The sequence below is a fragment of the Jaculus jaculus genome, chromosome 8 (assembly GCF_020740685.1).
Source record: "Jaculus jaculus isolate mJacJac1 chromosome 8, mJacJac1.mat.Y.cur, whole genome shotgun sequence".
Taxonomy (NCBI): Eukaryota; Metazoa; Chordata; class Mammalia; order Rodentia; family Dipodidae; genus Jaculus; species Jaculus jaculus.
In genome coordinates this window covers 122257689-122279544 of record NC_059109.1, presented here as the reverse complement: position 1 = coordinate 122279544, position 21856 = coordinate 122257689, and the positions used below count along the sequence as shown (strand labels likewise).

Below are 21856 nucleotides of genomic sequence, written 5' to 3'. Positions count from 1 at the left end.
ATCGGACCCAATACAATGGCAAATTCATTTCAAACAACTGTTGCATATTTAAATTTTCTCTGCCATAAAAGGTTATAGTCATTTCATTTTTTTTTTTTTTTTCTCTCTTACCTACCAAGGAAACACAAAGTCACCTGTCAGGCCAGAGATTGCAAAACCTGTCAAAATTGAATTTTTTTCTAGTTTAGCTAAGTATTACTCTAGAACTATTTTGCACACCTTTGTCTCACCACGATTTTGATGAATGAGGGATGGAAAATAAGAGGGTTTTTTTTTTTTTTTTTCGTTTCCTTTCACATTGCCACTTCCTGTGAGTGAGTGTGTACTGTAGGTTGGTAACACATACACACAAAGCTGATTATATTTAGTGTATGACCCTAGAGCCAATGATAAGCTCCAAATCACGTCCACCCCAAGCTGGAATCACAATGAAGTGGACCATATTTGCTCGGAGAGAAACGCAGTGAATTTGGATGTAATAAAAGCAATCAGAATTCCATCCTGGGGGTCTAGAGACGTGGCTCAGCAGTTAAGAGCACTTCCAATGCAAGCGTGAGGGCCTACAGAGGCCTGGGAGACTTCGTGAGTTTGATCCTTGGGACCCACATAAACAGTTGTGCATGGCTACTCACGTCTGTAACCCCGGTCCCATAGGGCAGCAGAGATCCTAGACTCACCAGCGCTTCAAGCTCTGGGATCAACAAGAGACTTGGGCTCAATAAAGGATGGATGTAGGAGCAATGGAGCAAGAAGTCTGGTGTTCTACTCTCGTTACTGCAGGCAAGTACATGCACATCCACATCACGTGAGCATGTACACCATGCATGCATCACACAGCCCCCTACGCGCACACACACACACACACACACACACACACACACAAAGACAATCCCATCTTGGAAAGAAATACACTTTTGAGTAACAGTGGATTATCCCTCTCTACACATTCAACTGATGTTGCAGTCAGGTTTGCATTGCTGGCAAAAATCAACCAATCAAGAGCAATGTTTGGCAAAAAAGGGGGGTTATTTTGGCTTACAGACTTGAGGGGAAGCTCCATGATGGCAGGGAAAGATGATGGCATGAGCAGAGGGTGGACATCACCCCCTGGCCAACATAAAGTGGACAATAGCAACAAGAGAGTGTGCCAAACACTGGCAAGGGGAAACTGGTGATAACACCCATAAGCGAACCCCCCCCCCAACAATACACTCCCTCCAGAAGGTGTTTAAGGGATCTGGGGAGATGGCTCACATGGAAACATGGAAGATCACTTGCCACACAATCACAAGGACCTAAGAAAACCTGAGTTTGGTCCCTGGTACCCACATTAAAAGTCAGGTGTGGCCAGGCACACCTGTAACTTCAATCCTGTGGGAGATGAAGACAGTAAAATCAAAGAGGCTCGCTGGCTAGCTAGTCCAACCAAAATGACACTGAGCAGCTGTGGGTTCAGTGAGAGACTCCATCTCAGACAAAGACTACGAATGAAAAGGATGCCCCACACTCTCCTCTGGCCTCCACCTGAATATACCTGGGCACATGCATTGGCCCAGGTATATTCACACGTGCATGGAGTAAACATAAACACCACACACATGCCAGAAATCGAATTTCAGTTATCTGTGTACTTCCTTCTTGTCTAATACTGAATTCTATGAGTTAGTATTCTGCTTTTCCTCTGAGATAAAAATTACATTAAGAAATGTATTCACCTTGAGTTTTCTCATGCCATTTAGAAATGTTTGTGCAGTCCCCTCTGCATTTGATGAGTATCATGGGAGTCTTTCTATCTGGAATCACTGCTTCCCTCATAGTTTTAGATCCTTCAACAAACTGCCCATGTTGGTAGCAGTTCTAGGCCGTGCAGGTTCCTCCTTTGAGCAATGGTGTAAGTAAGGTAAGTAAGGCAACACGCATCATCCACCAGTTGGTTTTATTTGTGCTGGTCGTTGCTCTGTCAAGCTCAGAAATGACATCAGGGCCCATCTGCACCATCTAATGCTTGCAGCCGCAATCAACCCTTTTATCTGTGACTCACACCCCTCCCCATATAATCTCCTTCTTCCCTTGTATGTAAATTCCTCTCAAGTGCCACCCCAAATTATTCTTTCATGCTTGCAAAAATACCAAACTGTGCAAATTGCTTGTCTTTATTACTTCTACATGAAGTAACTTACTGACCACGGCTTATTCCTCTAAGTTCTTTTGCATATTCTATTTATATTAACATGACATGTACAAAACTTACTGATATGTAAATTCATCTCTCTGATGCTAAGCAACCTCACCGTTTTCTTCTTCCATGAACACTTTCCATTCTCTTCTGATAAATGATACACACCCTGGAAATTCATTCCTTACTAGCCAACATGTATACCACATTTTATCATTAGTTTACACACACACACACACAAAAAAAAAAAATCAGCCTCAAATTCCATTCTCTGCTTATGTGGTATTTTGATGATCAAAGTTCAGCATTTTCCAGATTAGTTATTTTCAAACATAAATGTCTCCAAAAGCACAAATGAGTAGTGAATATGTAAGAATGAAACAACATATTTACAGTTTACAAAAGATGATGACATCAAATTAAAAGAGAGACTACTAGAGAGAGGGAGGGGATATGACAGAGAGCAGAGTTATGAAGGGGAAAGTGGGGGAGGGAAGGGAAATACCATGGTTTGTTGTTGTCTGTAAGTATAGAAGTTGTCAATAAAAATATACATATACTAAAATAAATAAATTAACTAATTTTAAAAAGGAGTTATTTCCAGTAAGACACAGCATTTTAAAAGCTCGAGACTATCTCCTTTCCCTTCCCTTTGCCATTCAGTGGTATCTTTGCAGGCTCTCGTGCACAACCAGAAGCTTCATTTCCCTGCTTCATAGTGAGATCACTCAGGGGCTGAGACCAGAGAACCTCCCAGCATGCCTTCATGCACAGCAAGTGCCTTTTATTTTGGCTTTGGTTACATTAAGCGCATTAAGAATCCACATTGCAGAACACTGGCATCAGCCCTTCTGCTGATGTTGCAACAACATGGGGAAATAAAGTTTTGTCCTTTTTAAAAAAATAGTGAAGTCCATCTTCGAAAACAGACAAAAAGTTAGCTCTGGTGTGAGCAGAGGTGAGGGAAGATGTGCATGCTTGTGAGGACACACAAATACACCCTGCACACATATACACAACCTGTTGTAGTTACTTTCAAATTGCTAGGATCAAACAAGCCAGGGAGAAGGCAGACTGTGCTGCACCAAGCTCCCCAACCCGGCCCCTTCAGAGGGGCTTCACCCCCAGAATCATCACTAGCTGCAGTCCAAGCATTGAAAACATGAGTCTATGAGGGACAAGTTATTCAAACTACCACATACATGGACTAAAACAGCCCTACACACATATCCCACACATCCCTCAGACCCCTACACACACGTTCACAAATCACACACCAACACAGACCCACACACCCAAGTAGACCCCTCACACACCCAGACACAACCCCACATACACACCTACACGCATGCACGTCATGCACAGACACTCCTACATACATCTAAACATACACCTCCATGCCCCTACATGTGCTCACATACCTCTGTACACACACCACCCACCCCCTACACACATGCATTCACATACACTCCACATGCCTATTCTCACACATAGCCATGTGCATGTGCACGAAGCCCCAGCTCACTCCTGATCCACAGACGAAGATGCAAGAGTGTGCTAAACATGCTCTAAGGTCTTTGCAACGGTGAATGGGTGTCTTGTGTCTCTCCTCACAATCATCTTTTGGAAGAAGTTTGTCAAATTTATGGCTCTTTTCAAAGGCAGAGGCGACATTTCCTTCTTTTCAGCCTCCCTATTGCATCCTTAACATGTACGTACTCAATTAGCTTCTGTTCTTACATATTTATTCCCTTTCTTTCTACTTTCAACGATTGTGTTTTCCATCCCTAGAAGTTGAATTTGTACTTTTCAAATCCACCTCTCCGTTCTCCACTACGTGTTACATTATTGCTGTGGTTCATGTTTCTTCTTTTTTCCTCCTTAATCCATCTGAGTGTGTTTATTTTATAGCCTCTTCAATTGCTTTATTATTTTCAATTCTTGGGAGGTATGTTTCTCTGTGCTTCATGTCTGCAGCCCCTCTCTTGTAGAAATAAACTTCCTCGTAGGGTTTATCTGTATTTTAGTTTTATTCTCTGAATTTTATTTTTCTACTGTGAGTTCATCTTTGGTGAAGGCCAATTTGTTTGGATGGGACTAATGTGTCTTGGATTATGGGGTGGTTTCTTATTTGCTAGCCAGAACAAGAATTCCAGCAGACACAGATTGTGTATGCTGATTCCTAGGTTTACAGTAGCTCTGTCACACAATTAACATAAATATTCACCCAGATTCTCATGTGATAGAAGTCTATTGTTACATTTGTTTTGTGTTTTTACCTTTATACACTCTTCTTATTATATTAATTGATATTTTTAACTTACATACACACACTCTTTGACAATATGCCCAGGAAAATTAAACCCTTTAATTAAAAGTATCAACATTAAATACTATGCATTGCCAGGCATGGTGGCGCACGCCTTTAATCTCAGCACACAGGAGGCAGAGGTAGGAGGATCGCTGAGAGTTTGAGGTCACCCTGAGACTACATAGTGAATTCCAGGTCAGCCTGGGCTAGAGTGAGACCCTACCTTGAAAAACAAAAACAAAAACAAAAACAAAAACAAAAAAAAAAAGAAAAGAAAAGAAAAAAGGAAAAAAAATACTATTCATTGAGTTCATTATGAAATATAAAGAAATTGACATGTTTTTATTTCTGATTATGCATTTATCCACACATTTGTTGGCTTTTGCTGACAAAATTTAAATTTTTAGCCAGTAGTTTTTATAATACAGTCTTTGCATGATTGGTCTTAAAATTATTTCTATATTTCATTCTTTTTATTCATTCTTGTGATTTTTCTATGTTTATTTAACTGATTGATATGTTTACCAAATAGACTTTAAAAAATTTTTTTTTTTTATTTATTTAGTTGAGAGCGACAGACACAGAGAGAAAGACAGATAGAGGGAGAGAGAGAATGGGCGCACCAGGGCTTCCAGCTTTTGCAAACAAACTCCAGACACGTGTGCCCCCTTGTGCATCTGGCTAACATGGGACCTGGGGAACTGAGCCTCGAACTGGGGTCCTTAGGCTTCACAGGCAAGTGCTTAACCACTAAGCCATCTCTCCAACCTGCAAATAGACTTTTAATGACATAATTTCTCTCATTCTTGTGGGGTCGGTTTTTCCTGGAATTGTATCATTAACTTGTGGCTCACCCATCTAGTCTCCGGAAAGGAATCAGGCAGCATGTTTGGAGTGGTTTTGTGTGAGACGATGTCCTTCTACGACCTCACAAACGATAAGCAACTTATCCCAGTGTGTAATGTTGACACCACACCCCTTACCTTTGAAAATTTTTATTTAATTGTCTTGTGGCATTTTAAAAGTAGGCAAGAGAAAATATAGATAGCATTGTTGCTTATACATTAGACATTTTCAGCCTAGATGTTTATCTGAGTATTTCTATATAAGTAATATGTAAACAATTGATTCAGGAAATGGTTCCTATTTTTAAACTCGACACTTGAATATTTAAGTTTCTAGGCTTTTATTATGCCATTAAGCTGCTTTTACATTTTATTCTATCTCATTTTTTTCCATATTCTTTATTATTGCTTCTGTCCCTTTATTCTGTTCCCTTTTTTATTAACACCAATTGCCTGCCATTCACATGTCTGTTTTCTTTACTCTGAAAATGTCTTTTCATTCCCCTTACACAGTAACACACATGAGCACATGATAGATACAGAGGAAATACACTATCTCATTCCCTTGCCTTTTATTGAGAAGTTTCTCAAATTAATTCTTCATAAATTTCCACCTACTGTTTTTTCTTATAGATTCCAATGCCTTGTTTAATTCTGCTTTGGTTTGTCTCCTGAGTTTTAAATTCAAGCTCCTTTCTTCCACTCCACACACGACACACATTTACTGTCCTCTTCTTTCACTAGTTTAGATTCAGATCAATGTTATTCAGCTTCTGCATAGGTGAGAGAACAGCACATTCCTGTCTTCCTGTGCCTAGCTTATTTCACCTAGCATGAAGTCCTCCAGTTTCAGCCATTTGGCTCCAAATGACAAGATATCATTTTCTTTTAAGAATGAATGCAGGGCTGGAGGGATGGCTTAGCGGTTAAGGCATTTGCCTGCAAAGCAAAGGACCCTGGTTTGATTCCCCAGGATCCATGTAAGCCAGATGCACAAGGGGGTACATGTGTCTGGAGTTTGTTTGCTGAGGCCAAAGGCCTTGGCACGTCCATTCTCTCTCTCTTTCCCTCTCTCACACATAAATAAAAATAAAATATCTTAAAAAAAAAAAAAAGAATGAATGCTACTAGCTTCTGCTGAGCTTGCATTCTTTTTTTAAAAAAATTTATCTCAGCCGGGCGTGGTGGCGCACGCCTTTAATCCCAGCACTCGGGAGGCAGAGGTAGGAGGATTGCCGTGAGTTTGAGGCCACCCTGAGACTACATAGTGAATTCCAGGTCACCCTGGGCCAGAGTGAGACCCTACCTCGAAAAACAAAACAAAACAAACAAACAAAAAAATTTATCTCATATTACCATGGGATATTTTTTTATAATCATGGAAAATGTTAATAAAAATTATGAAAAGAAAAAAATTTGTATCGCTAACCTTCCTTTATGTCTTCATTTTCTTGAATTTTGCTTCCTGAAATGCATTTCTTTCTAGAACATGTCTCTGCTTTCTGCTAAGTAATTTAATATGATAACAGAAGATCCCACATCAAATTGGCTTCAACGACAACTTAGTTCATTATCTCACACAACAGGAAGTGTTAGAACATGTTCCAAAAGGCTTTCAGGACCCACATTCTTCGAAGTGCTGCACATGGCATCGCATCTCATTGTTGGCATTTCCCCCAGCCTGGCTCTGATCATGGGCGCATGATGACTTTAGCAGTTCTAAACATCACCCCCATACCTGGGATGTGTAACAGCAGAGAAAACTCACGTAGCAGTGAGAACCACACCAAAAGGATTTTCCACACGTTTCATTGAAATGTTTAAAAAAAATTAAAAAGCAGGGCTGGAGAGATGGCTTAGCAGTTAAGGTGCTTGCTGGCGAAGCCTGTGAACTCATGCTCAAGTCTCTGGGCCCCACATAAGCCAGATGCACAGTGATGCAAGTGCACAATGTCTCACATGCACGTGTACAAGGGGGTGCACGCACCTGGAGTTTGTTTACAGTGGCTGAAGTCCCTGGCACACCCATTCTCATTCTCTCTCTTTCTCCTTAACCTAAAAAAATATATATATATAGATCTTGGGCTGGAGAGATGGCTTAGCAGTTAAGCACTTGCCTGTGAAGCCTAAGGACCCCGGTTCGAGGCTCGGTTCCCCAGGTCCCACGTTAGCCAGATGCACAAGGGGGCGCACGCGTCTGGAGTTCGTTTGCAGAGGCTGGAAGCCCTGGCGCGCCCATTCTCTCTCTCTCCCTCTATCTGTCTTTCTCTCTGTGTCTGTTGCTCTCAAATAAATAAATAGATGGATAGATAGATAGATAGATAGATAGATAGATAGATAGATAGATCGATCGATCGATCGATCGATCTTGTAAAAAGCGATCAAATACCCTTCTAGGCATCAAAAAATCATGATTTCCTCACAAGCCTGAGAATAAGGTCATCTTCTCCTGAACCATATCAGGAAGGCACTCACCCTGACTTGGAGTCTCTTCCAGAAAGGAAGGCTCTTAGGCAAACAGAAACCACTGACTGTCATTCTTTTAAATAAGGTTAATTTTTCAGCATGTAGAGAGTCATTTTCTTTACGGCTCACATGGCGTATTTTTTTTTTCCCTAAGACCTCACTTAATCATGTTTGCTTAACTTTAAAAAGAAAGAAGGGTTTCTCTTATTTTTGCCAGTAAACACAGCAGGTAAACTCTCATTCACCACCCAGCTGGTTACTGTTGTGTCTTTCTCTTGTGGCTTAAGCACCCATTGCTAGGCATGATACTCGTGCTTGATAGGAATGCAGTGGGGATTCAGTACTGGTTTTGCCACAAAAAGGAGAACTGGTTCTTAACCAGGAAGAGTCAATGAATCTAGAAGGTGTTTCCTCCTACCTATGTACAAACCACCATGTCCTAACTCTGGATCTATATATCTGCAATGGAAAGGTGACTTCTGTCTCTTCCACATCACAGATCAGTGAGGCAGGAGAAAGTGCTGGGAGACAGTCTGTCCCTACTTCTTTGCTATGGAGGACTGGGATTCTCCAAGGAGAAAGAGTGAAGCATTTCTTGACTGTCCTTCAGGCCACTGAGTTTCCTCTGCCTTAAGTCACAAAGTCTCTATGTATGTCAATTGCTAATTATGCTGTACCCATCTGAGCTCCAAACACACATGTGCAGTGGGTAACATTCCACTTGTTCTTAGTTTTACAAGTTCAACTCCATACATTTGGTCAAACATAAGAAATGGAGAGAAGATAATTTTAGCTGCCATTTTATTGTGTGAGAGCAGGTACCCAAGTGGTAAAAGTTAGGGATGGGTATCTGCTGTCACCCAGGGAATCACATATCTCATACACCTATCCTATAATAAGTCTAGAATTCAGAAATATAGAACAGAACTTTTCTTACAACATGACTTCTAACCACAAGCCAACTGCTTCATCTTCTGCCTCACCAAGGAAGTTGAAATCACTTCCAACTATAGGGAGGAAAACACATTGTTGAATCAGTTGGAAGATTATTTTGTACAACTTCAGAGATTTTTTTAAGGGAAATTTGGCAAATTAAGTCATTACCTTCATGCACATGTTAAGTGTGATAATTCTATAATTAACAAGATATTCCTCCCAAATCCTGGCACTAGTTGGTTCACAGACTTCAATATAAGTTCTATTGAGTTTATCTTGAGGTTGTGCTGGTATTTGGTGGGAGAGGGGAAGAGAGACATTGGCTGCTAGCCAAGTGCCACCCAAGGGCTTCCTCAGGTGGAATCTCACTTAACCTTGGCAATGACCTTCTCAGATGATAAGTAAGAAGATGATGGAGGCAATCATCATTATCACTGTCACCAATTAGATATAAGGTTCTGAGACTCATCGTAACTTATTTGAGGTATCATAGCTAGACAGTCATGAATTTCCTATTTGAATCCAAATTTTCTCTCATATCCCATGTTGATTCTGATGCCTGCTGTTGCCACAGCCCTTGCAGTGCCAGTTCTAATCACATCCCCATCCTAAGCAGATGATCCAGTTCCCACTCTAAACTGTCTCTCCTCTCAGACTGTCTCCTCCCAGGAGGCAATATCTATGTGTTTGCTATCCAATCTTCATGCTGTCCTGTCGTAAAGGGCACACAAATTTAGGAGGAATGGTGATAGATGGAATAAGAAATTGACAGCGGTATCAAATTACAAAAATTTGGTTGGATAGTTCAGAAATTTTGACTTGACTCCATGAAGCCTTTTGCTAAGAAGGATGACCTGTTCACAGCTGTGTTAAGAGAGCCATGAAAGCAGAAAGAGCCATTAGGAAACTGACAAAGTGACCCTGTTATGAGGATGGATTGCAGCGGGAATGGGGGAGAGTAGAAAGAAGACAAAGAAAGGAGAGAGAAGCTGTATTAGTTTGCTTCCAAATACATTTGTTTAGTTTTGCAGGGCGAGAGCCCAAGATAGGGTAGTCTCCTGTGTCCAGGCTCTAGTGAGGGACCCCCCACCTTGGCTGTGTCTCAGCAGAGCAGGTGGCATCACGACAGAAGCACATGCAAAAGGAAATCACATGGTGAGACAGGAAACTCTGAGAAGAGAGAGAGGTTAGTCTTGCGCATATGACACCCCTATCTCGCAGAATGGTGGCTCCCAAAAGAAGTATGGTAACCCCTTGAAGCCAATGCTCCAATAACCTCATTAGCCTCCACTCTGACAAAATTTCACCTCCTCCCAGGGTCACCACACTGTTCCAACACATAAACATTTGGGGGCATACCCAAACCACATGTAAACCATAGCAGAAGCCCTGGAGTGCCTCCCAGATACCCTTTAAAGTTTTTGAATCCTCAGGTACCAGTAAGACCTTGTGTATAATGTCATCAGAACAGGTTTGGGGGCTGGGGAAGTGGCTCCATGGGTAAAAGCACTTGCTTTGTAAGCATGAGGACCTAAGTTCAGACCCCTAACACCCACATAAGATGTCTGGCATGGCAGCACCTTCTTGTAATCTTAGACTAACCTCTGTCTTTTCTCTGGGTTCCTGTCTCACCATGTGATTTCCTACAAGGTCCCTGGAGCTTGCTGGCTAACTAGACCAGCTGAGTCAGTTAGCTCCAGGTTCAGTGAGAGAAGCTCTCTCACAATATAAAGAGTGACCTCTGTATAAACCTCTGTGGCTTCCACACCCATGTGCATACACAATACATGTATGCACTCATACATGCATGAACATAAATGCAACACACACACACACACACACACACACACACACACACACACACACACAGCTTACCAGGCACTATCTCTTTGAAGACTTACAACACTTATTTTTCTTATATTGTTGATGGAGAAACTGATGCTCAGAATATTTGTCACTTGGCCAAGGTCATAGAGCCCATAACTGGTTGCTTAGTAATCCAAACTCCATTCTGTCAAGACCCAGGCACTTAGTGCTTTTTCAAGGTGTGGACTGTATTACTCTCAAAAGACACCAATATGCCAGGCATGGTGGCGCACGCCTTTAATCCCAGCACTCGGGAGGCAGAGGTAGGAGGATTGCCATGAGTTCAAGGCCACCCTGAGATGACAGAGTTAACAGAGTTAATTCTAGGTCAGCCTGGACCAGAGTGAGACCCTACCTTGAAAAACCAAAAAAAAAAAAAAAAAGACACCAAAAGGCCATTTCTTAAGTGGATCTGCAAACATTTTATTAAGCACTGAAATGAAACAAACATATCATACCTGTGATTTTATGTTTCACTATCATTCATAATGGAGAAAAGATAAAAAGATTCAAAGTTGATCTGAAGAAAACAGTGGCGTTGCCATCCTATAGATCTGTATACTGTTTAATGCAGTAGCCACTCTCCACAGGCAACCAGCTGCTCAAAACGTCATTTAGATTAAAGATGTGTATTGTCATTCCCATTGGCCACATTTCAAGTGTTCAGTAGTACAGGCAGCAGGGGGCTACCAGATTTAACAATGAAAATGCTGTGGATTGAATATGAAATGTCCCCATATGTTTGAATACACAACCCTCTGTGGGTGGTGCTGTTTTGGAAGGTTGTGGAACCTTTAGGTAGTGGAGCCTCGCCAGAGGAAGCATGTCACTGGAGGAGTGCTTTGAGGTGTTAGAACCTGGCCACGCTTGATGTACTGTCTCTCTACTTCCTCCTGACTCATATGATGATGTGACATCCGCCTCCTGCTCAGGCCAACCATAACTCCACCTCCCTCATGACCTCTACCTTCTGGAACTATAAGCTGAATTAAACCCTTTTACTTCCTTTAAGTTGCTTCTGGTTGGGTATCTTGTCCCAGCAATGAGAAAATAGCTGACACAGAATATATACAGTTTTTCTGCTACTGCATAAAATTTTATTGCATGGTACTTGGGCTGAAGCTGTCTTAAACTAGACCAATGTCTTGTTATTTAGAGTTCATTCAAGCTCTAAATAAGCTCTCTTTGGGCCTTTATCTGGCTCTGGATAAGTCTGTGTGCACCTGAATTGTCCACTATAGTAGCCATTAGTCACCAGTGTCTGACGAGCCCTTAGAAATATGACTGGCCTGAATGGAAATGCCCTACTAGTGTAAAAGACATAGAGGATGCCAAAACTTTAGTATGAATTAAGAGTATAGCATATGACATCAATAATTTTATACTAACTCTATGCTGGAATATGACTTTAGCTATATTGAATTAAATAAAATGGATTGTTGTAATTAATTATACATGTCCCTTTTCACACCATTTAATGTTGCTACAAGAACATTTAAAAGTACATACATGGCTTACATTGACTTTCCACCAGAGAGCTTGCTATAGATCTCTTCACCTTACCTTGGGGTTCTAAAGCTTGATCCCTTTCTGTCTCTTTCCCTAGATTTTTGCTGCCCAATAAGCAGCCATAAGCCACATGTAGGAATTTCAATTAATACCAATTAAAAGTTGAACAAAATTCAATTCAATTCTCTGTCACATTAGCCACCAGTCAAATGCTAGGTAGCCAAATGTAGCTAGTGACCACCACGTTGCAAGGCACAAGTTCAGAACAATTCCATCTTCACGGAAGCTTCTGCCAGATAGCATGGGCAGATTGAACAGTGATGGAGGAAGCCCCAGAGGTGAACTGTGAAGGTCAGAGTGGGTTTCCATGGTGCCTAAACCTGAGACACATCATCTGTCCATCTCCTAGGTACCTTTTCCTCCTGTCTTTGTTAAACTTGTTTATGTGCAACTTATCTTTCGGTTTTTTTTTTTTTTCCCTTTTTCCTTCTCTTCCTTCAAGGGCTTTGGTGAGCTTATCTCTTCTGGAACAAACTTTCCCTCTACTTCCTGTATGCATACAATAGCTAACATGGTACTTTGTACAATATAGATACTTAGGAAGTATTTGGTAACTAGTTGAATTGGCATTTCCTATCCAGTGACTGGAAATATGCTGGCTGAAACTAGAGGGATGTGTATGAGACTGTTAATATAAGAGAGGGAGAAGTAGAGCGGAGAAGAGAGAGTGTTCCAGGATTCCATGGAAGAAGAAAGAGGAAGTAACAGAAAGACAGAAACAGAAGGAATTCAGTGAGATGATGGTGACCCAAAAACCTCATGCATGTCACCCAGACATCTCAGTCTACCCCACACGTTCCCTGAAGTCAAGGACTAGGGTTACTATAGAGGGATTCACAGGCTTAGGCAATGATTATGTAAAAAAAAAAAAAAGTACAAAAGAAACCCAAAATATTATTACATGATAAATAAACATCCAGGCCTATAAGTGGAAAGCATGAAAATTAAAGGTCTGGTGATGACGAAAAAAAAAAAGAGAAATGTCCTCTTCTTGAGGCAGCTGGTTTGAGTTACGTTTTATGAGCAGCATGTGAATTCCAGCGCCCTTGTTGAATTAGCAGCAGAATTGCACATTGGTTTTAAGGCTCCCTCTCGAATAGGAACATCATAACGTTTTTTAATTGGGGCTGATAAAAACGTAGCATTACTTGTAGGTTCCTGAGAGAAGTGAGTTGTGAAATTGGGTTTTCATTAAACCTAATGATGGAAAATTAAGTATAGTGCGTCTAGTGAAATGGGGTGTGATAAAAGGCATCACTTCTGCATTATCGGAGGTTAATAAGGGAATAGGTGAGGTAAGATACATTGGAAAAAAGAGTCCAACTAGTTGAATTAATAAACCTTGAAAATCCCTTGGTTCCAAGTCTTCACAGCATCATTAGCACTGGCATTGACATTATTACAAATGTTACAGCAATACAAGTTGTTAAATTTCAAATGCATTTATTTTCCACTGCAATGTTGGTTTTGCTGACACCAAGTTTACAGTCTGTCTAGCAATGTGTTTGGGAGAAAAATATCCATACTGATAGCTGTTTGGGTTTGGAAACATTTGGTGACTCACAAAAAAAAAAAAAAAATGCCAGGTGCCCATTCAGTGGAAGCCTGACTCTGCCAGACAGCTGGTCTTTCATATAGCCCATGTCCCATGACTTTTAGGGGAGCAGATATGAGGTCTCTGAGACAGCTTCTCACGCTGGTGCAACCTCTCCTGGGAATCATGAAGTACGAAATCTAGAAACTCAAACATAAGTCTCCTTCACCATCTCCAGCTTCATCACAGCATCACAGGAGTGATATTCACTGGAAAGTTTCCTCTGACCTACGGCAGCTGGGACACCTTGGAGAAAGAGCGTTGAGTCGTTTGGGAAAGGGATTCTTCTGCAAAGCCTGCAGCAGCTGCACACTGGCTTGGAGAGGCTTCACATGCACAGCCCTTCTCGATCCATGTCAAAGCATTGCCCCATGGCTCTTGCTTATATCAACCACTCTGCTCTTACCAGAATGTGTCTTCATCTCTCAGGTTCTGACCTTTGATTCAGACGGTTCTTGTCTGTTTCCCCTTCCAGACCATCAAGCCTCAAGGATTGACATTGCATCACCCTCTAGAAAGTGGGCTTCTTAAGTCTAACTCAGGATCACAAGGGTATGACAGAGGAAGGATGCATCCCCAACCTGTGCTAAGCATTACTACTAAACAATGCCAGTGAGGAAGCATTAATCTGTCACCTCAAAACCCAAGACAAAAAGAAAGCAAACTTTTTCTTATGTACAGCCAGGAAGGATTGGCTATCATCTCACTGAGGACTTGTGTCTGAATCTTTGGCCTCAAGAGCTTTCTGTCGGCAGTCTGAGGGTAATGGGGCTGCTCACAAAAAGACCCAACTCTGCCTTGGTTATGTTTGCTAAGGACATTAAACCAGGAAGTTTAGAAGCTACACTGTGCACACAGGGACTTCTCCTGATAATTAGGTCTGAACTGATGACTCAAGTTCAGGCCAATCAGACTAAACTCCTCCTCTCTCAGAGTAGGTAACAGGTAGGGTCAGGCAGAGGATGGCAAGAAGAAAGATGTATCCGCAACTCCCACCCACAGAACAGGTGAAAGCAGGAGAGACCAGCAGACTCAGAATTGAGGGTTTTCTCTGGATTCTAGTCTTCGTGTTGAAGCCAGAGAGCTTTCACATAAGCAAGGACCAGTTGCTCACACTGGGAAGCAGGCAGGTCAAGCATTCCCTCCAGTATCCTGTCCTTGTGCAGAACAACTTTTGATGTTGTCATCAAGGAATGGTGTGTGCTTCCACACAGAGTCTATGTCTGATGGATTATTGCGACAGGAAAAGCAGATGAGCCCGGGAGAACGTAGCTTTTGCCAAGATAGGTTGCGGAAAATCAAGATTGTATGCTAAGACTTTCAGGGAATACATGTGGCACAGGCCTGGGTGCCTCACAGTGTCTGAAAGTATCTGGATGAGGAATATTAACAGCCACATCTGGCAGTTCTCATCTCTTCCACGTCACAAACAGGATGGCCTACAGCCGGGACTTTCTAAGTCTTTGAAAGTAGCTGGGGTGGCAAGCCTAGGTGGTTCTGGGGAAGATAAGCTGGTCCTGAAAGACTGATGACAAGAGCTGGGTAAGATAAACAATGGGTGTTATGGGTCCAAGGGAACAGAAGAATCCAAAGACTTCAAACTTAATCAGAGCTGTGTCTGTTTCCAGGGTGACCAAACCAACAGTTAAAGCAATTCACTGAGTGAAGAGATTCGAGTTGTTTTTTTTTTTAATTTTGAGTATGGGTGTAGGATGCATGCATGTGTCCATGTGTGTGGGCACATGTGTATATGCAGATGCATATGCACATATATGTGGAGGACAGAGGTTGATGTCAGGGTCTTCCTCAGTCTCTCTCCATCTTAATTTTGAGACAAGGTCTCTCACTGAACCTGGAGCTCCCCAATTCTGCTAGACTAAGTAGCCAGCAAGCCCCAGGGATCCCATCTCCACCTTCCCAGCATTGGAATTAGAGGAGTGTGCCTGTGCGTGAGTGTGGTACTGGGGTCTGAACTCAGGTTCTCAGGCTTGCACACCACTTTACTAACTGAGCCACCTCCACAGCCCCGAGTAGAGAGATTCTTTAATTTTATTTAGTTTTGGTTTTTCGAGGTAGGGTTTCACTCTAGCCCAGGCTGACCTGGAATTCACTCTGTAATCTCAGGGTAGCCTCAAGCTCATGAAGATCCTCCTACGTCTGCTTCCCAAGTGCTGGGATCTTCTGCAAGGGAGAGTGTAACTTTTTTTTTTTTTTCAAGGGAATGCAATGTGGGTGCCAGACATGGAGAAAATAACTAGTGGGACTGAAGAAAGTGGCTCAAGAAAACCTGCAAGACAGGCTCAAGAACCTTCTTAAATCGACTGTATTAAGGGGAGAAATATTAAAAAGGTCACCATTGTTATAGAGCCCAGAGGTTAGGGCTCTGGAGTCCAAATCTAGCTCCAATTTCTATGTATATCCCAAGGGACATAAACTAACCAAGAAAGCAGGTCACGGGCTGCAGGAACATGGTTGAAAAGTAGACATGAGACTCTGTTCAAAAGACACCTCAGACTGCCTTCACCTGTGTACAAGCCACAGATACTGTACCCCACTTCTTAATAGGGAGTTGCTCCCAGGATTTATTCTGACTGGTTTCTTACTTGTTCTGGCTAGCATTGTCTAGAACCATTTAACGAAACTAAAGAAAGGACTAAGGAAAACGGCATGATAGCCAACCTGTCCCTTCATCTTCTCTCTGCCAATATGAGCCCTTGAAGTTGAAATGAACCAAGGATTGTTTTGTGTATTAGTTTGTGTATGGTTTTGTCGTTTAAATTTAAATCTACCTCACAGTACTGGGAAGATGGCTTAGTAGGTAAGAACACTTGCAAATATGATGACTTGATAGGGCCTAAGAGGGCCTGAGATCCATCCCCAGCACGCACCTTAAGAGTCAAGTGCGTTGGACTGGAGACATTGCCTAGCAGGTAAGGTACTTGCGGACCAAGCCAAAGAACCCACAGCAGCCAGATGCACCGGGTATCACAGCATCTGGAGTTCATTTATAGTGGCTAGAGGCCCTGACAGACCCATTCTTTCTCTCTCTCTCTCTCTCTCTCTCTCTCTCTCTCTCTCTCTCTCTCTCTCTTTCACCTCGACTCTTTCTCTCTCAAATAAATAAAGAAAAATAAAATATTAAAAATTAATAAATAGGGCTAGAGAGATGGATTAGCTGTTAAGGTGCTTTCCTGTCAAGCCTGAAGACTCATGTTCTACTCTCCAGGTCCCACATAAGCCAGACGCACAAGGGGATGCAACTGCGCAAGGTCACACATGCGCACTGGGTGGTGCACATATCGGGAGTTTCAGTACAGTGGCTAGAGGCTCTGGCACTCCATTTGTGTGTGTGTCTCTCTGTCTTTCATAAAAATAAGGTCAGTCTGTCAGGCTTCCCTCAAATAAATAAAAATAATGAAAAGAAAAAAAATAGAGCCAAATGTGGCCACACATGCCTGTAAACCCAGTCCTGAGGGGAGCAGAGATGGGAAAAAAAAATCCATGGAGGTCACTGGTCACCAGTCTAAAGGGAAGGCCCAGGTTCAGAGAGACACCATCTCAAGCATGAAGGATAGAGGAGGACAGGCAATGTTTTCCCCTGGCCTCCACATGTGTGTACATGGGCCATGTGCCTCCACACACACACGGAAACAACATACATGTGCACACCACATACACACCAGATTGCATATACTACACACATCTGTGCCAAAATACAAGTAGATAAACAAGCCCACTCCCCATGTAGGGGAAGCCATGTCTCTAGTCTTTCTGAGGTTGCCTAATCACTGAGGTCCTCAGTTCCCTCTGTCCTCCTCAAGCCATGTAGGCAGAGGCTAGGGGAAGACAAGGACAAAGTTCCCAAAGTGATAGCCTGTCCTGCCTCCTTCTCTTTGAAGCAGATGGCAGCCGTGGAGAGCTGTCGCAGCCCACCCTCACCATCCAGACTCACCCCTACCGGACCTGCGACCCTGTGGAGATGAGCTACCCCCGGGACCAGTTCCAGCCTGCCATCAGGGTGGCTGACCTGCTTCAACACATCACCCAGATGAAGAGAGGTCAGGGCTACGGGTTCAAGGAGGAATATGAGGTAAGAACCCAGCACGAGGAGGGCCTCCCCAATAGTTCACAGGCATACCGAAGGGGTTAAAGTCTTTCTGCAGAAAGTGTGGTTTCTAACCAATAACAACAGTATTGCCTGTGAGTATGGTGGAAATGCTGGCCCACCAGACCCACTGAGTCTGCAGCTATGTTTTAACCAGGATTTGGACATTGAATTTGAGAAGAATTACACTCCAAAATTTCTACAATTAGGAGTCACACCTTCCTTCAGTATGAAGGTAAAATGGCTCAAGCCTCCTCTCCACATTCCAAGGAAGAGCCAGCACGCCTCTCTTGCCTGTGGTTCCTGGCAGGCCTACTGGCTCCAGCTCACCTCTTGCCTCAGAGATCTACGCTGTTCTCACTGTGCCCCAACAACGCAATGCCTCTTCTCTGCAGAGTGCCGTCCTCTTTCCCTGCGCCTTCCCTCCATTCCTGCATTAGTCGTCACTTTCTTTAACCCCAAGGCACCTCTTGCACAAAGAATGTGTGTGCATGTAGTGGTCATCACACCAGTTTGGGGAATAACAGTGGACTGCAAGCAAGGCACAGGAAATGCCTGGATTCCACAGTGTCACTCATGTGAGTTTTTAACCATCCATACCGCTGGTTTATCTTTCTTAGGTTCTGGTCTCCTGGCAGGTCTCTATCCACCACCCTAGCCAAAGAGATCTTTTTTTTTTTTTTTTTTTTAATTTCTCCATGTATCACCCTTGGCATCCAAGAAATGACTCCCCCATTCCTTTCAGGTTATTATGCAGAACAACTCCATGTTCTGCTTTCTTTGCTTATTACCTGAAAAATTTTACCTGAAAACTTGCCTGTTACATCTCAACATTTTGTATATAAGAAATACAATGAAATAAAAGGAAAATCTCATTAAAATGTTTTCCTGAACCAAAGATCAGCTCACTCCCTGCAAGAAATCCTGCAATTCTCTTGGTACAGGTAGAGTCCAGCAGCAGCCAGATTTCTAATCAAAAATTTCTCTCTTCAGTTTTCCTTTCCTTTCTCTCTTACCTCCTGCCTTCCTCAGATAGCTCATGAGTATCTCCTTAGCAACACTCTCTAAGTGGTATCTTTTTCCCTTTCTGCCTTCCTTACTTCTTCCCTTCCTCCCTTCTTTCTTCCTCTCTCTTTTTTTTTTTTTTTTTTTTGTCACATGCAGCAATGTCCCAGATATGTTCATTTCAGTTTCATTATGTTCACTGAAGACTCGCTGGCTTATCCTCCCCACATATGGAATTCTTGATAGTGCAGACTAAGTTTATCTCTCAGACTGTATTCCAAGAAATCGCTTACAACATAATATTTCTGTAGTCATGTAAGGTCATGAAATTGTGCTAAACTTGGGGGTCCAAACAGCTGTGTTCTCATGCAGTAAACTGTGTGATCTTAGCATATCATTTTGCTACCATGGTCTTAACATTCTTCATTAGTTTAATGAAGAGCTTGGATAAGGTGATATCTAAGGACCTGTCTGGTCTTAAAACTTGATGAGAGTATAAACCATGGTGGCAAGGGGCACACTTGCATATTTATGAGAACAAAAACATTTATGCCAGTGGTTGTGTGCAATTACCAGCTCAGGAGAACCAGTAGTTAATTTCAAATGTAGGATAAGTAAAATAACATTCTTTTGAAGTCATTCTGCTAAGGGGGCATTTAGATTTATATACCCACTGCTTCTTTTAAAATTCACAAATTGGTCAAGGATAATGCACTAATTATAATTTGGCCAAACTGGTGAGAAAAAGACTCCCAGTTTGTGTTTGCCTTTTCTGCAGTGTTTTAAGATTTCATATGAAAGACAAAACTTCTTTTTTATAACTGTTTGCATCTTCCATACTTTATAGCATGAAAATAAACTTCTATTACACCAAAGCAAATGCATGTTATTTCATCATTTGAGCTCCATCCAAATGTATCTTGAATGAAGTCAGCCTTGCCCTCAATTAGTTCAAATTATATTAATCAACTAGCTGTAATTCTTAGCTTCTGGGTGACAGCATTTTTGTGATTAACCAGGGGTTAATTAGAAAGCATTGTTGAATGAAAATGTGCTAGTTTTCCACAGTGTCTTAGGCCACTCTCTTAGAATGTAACTGCACTTTACTTTGACTGTAAAAGCTCCTATGATATCCAGAATCTTCATGCTGAACATGAATCACAGCTCTGCTTGAAGACTCAGTGTAGACATAAAATCCTGAACCTCTGCTTCTATTCTCATGCCAGCCTGCTACGTGATGTCTGTTGCCTGTCACTTCCCTATTCTGCTGTGCCATGTTGTTGTTGTTGTTGTTGTTTTAAATACCAATGTGTGGGTTTGACAAGTTGACATCTAAGGGACCTCTTAGCTTTAGCAAGCTGAGTCTTCTAAAATTCAATTCAGTTGCACAGTTGCTTACACATTTGTTCAGTAAATATTTACTGAGTATTTACTATTGCCAAAGATTATTCTAAGTATTTGGGATACCACGGAGAACAAAACAAAATCTCATGCCCTTAGGAAGCTTATATTCATTCTAACAAGGGAAATTGAAAATAAACACAGGCTGTCTGGGGAGATGACACAGTGGATAAAACGCTTCCTATGTGAAGTGTGAGGACCTGTGTTCAGATCCCTAGCACCCACGTAAATGGTGGGTAAGCATGGCAGCTTTCCTAGAATCTCAGCATGCAGAAGGCCAAGACAAGGGATCTCTGAGGCAAACTGGTTAGCTAGACAAGCTAATTTGGTCCCTGGGTTTAAGTGACTGATGCTGGCTCAGTGACTAAAGTGGAGAACAATTGAGGGACATGACCTCTGATTTCTGTGTACACATGCATGCACACCTGTACACATGTGTTCCTATACACATGTGAACATGCATGTACACACAAGCACATGCAAAAATATAAACATAGTATTAAAATAAATAAGATGATGTTGTATGGTAGGCAGTGAGAAGACTTTTGCTGTGTTACAAGATACCTCAAATCTGAACAACATTCAAACAGTTGGTCTATTGTGACCATTGGTTCTATGGGTTAAAAAGTTGGACAGGGGGCTGGAGAGATGGCTTAGCAGTTAAAGTGCTTTGCCTGTGAGACCTAAAGGACCCGTGTTCTACATTCCAGATCCCACCATAGCCAGATGGACAGAGGTGAGGCAAGCAGAAGCACACATGCCCACTAGGGGGCAAAAGTGTCTGCATTCAATTTCAGTGGCTGAAGCCCTGGCATGCCAATTCCCTCTCTCTCTCTCTCTCTCTCTCTGTCTCTCTCTCTCCCTCTTTCTCTCTCTAAAAATAAAAACAAAGCAAAAAAAAAAAAAAAACTGGACAGGGCAGGGGAGGTGCTGTCAGGCTTTCCCCATGGTATTAGAGCCTTGATTGAGAAGTCTCCAAGGCTGGGTGCTTAGATTATCTGTAATGTCTTCACTTTCATATCTAATGACTGATACAAATGTCCCCTGAGGTCTTGGTGGTAATTTCCCACTGGACCACCTACAAACCACCTCCTAGGGTGTCCTAAGACTTTTCACAATATGGTCTTCAAAAGAGTTGGACTTTCATATTGGTGACTCTGACCATTAAAAGCAAGCATCTCAGCTAACAAGATAAGTACTGCATCACCTTTGACTGACTTTGACTTTATCACCTCACTTGGAGCATAAACCAGGAAAAGCTGCCCTCCTTCCAAGGGGAGGGAGGTTAGAATCCATTCCTTGGTGAGGAGAGGTCTACTCTGCAGATCCTTGAAGATACAGAACAGAAGGTGTTGGAAGATGCACTGTTTGAATAACATGATGTGCCACAATTGCCATGTAACAGGAAAGAGAGAAGAAAGGAAGGGGATATAGAAGGGGGTTCCAATATTAAGTGGGATAAAGGGATAACCATTAAGAAGATAGTATTGTGAGAAAATAAGTTCCACATCAAGGAAATAATACACCTGGCGTGTACAAACATGAATCAAGAGAGCTGGCAGGAGTAGAATGACCGCAGGGG

General features: G+C 42.2%; 1 protein-coding gene across 5 annotated transcripts in view; it reads left to right on the top strand.

Moving 5' to 3' along the window:
* The window catches only part of Ptprt (protein tyrosine phosphatase receptor type T), a 1232244-nt gene that overhangs the window by 1121760 nt on the left and 88628 nt on the right, over positions 1-21856 (top strand). For 4 of the 5 annotated variants that reach the window (XM_045155759.1, XM_045155757.1, XM_045155760.1 and 1 more), the window contains exon 17: positions 17663-17853. In XM_045155759.1, coding sequence (XP_045011694.1) covers positions 17663-17853 — 191 coding nt within the window. The remainder of the gene's footprint in view (positions 1-17662; positions 17854-21856) is intronic. The other variant, XM_045155755.1, reaches the window with a different exon arrangement.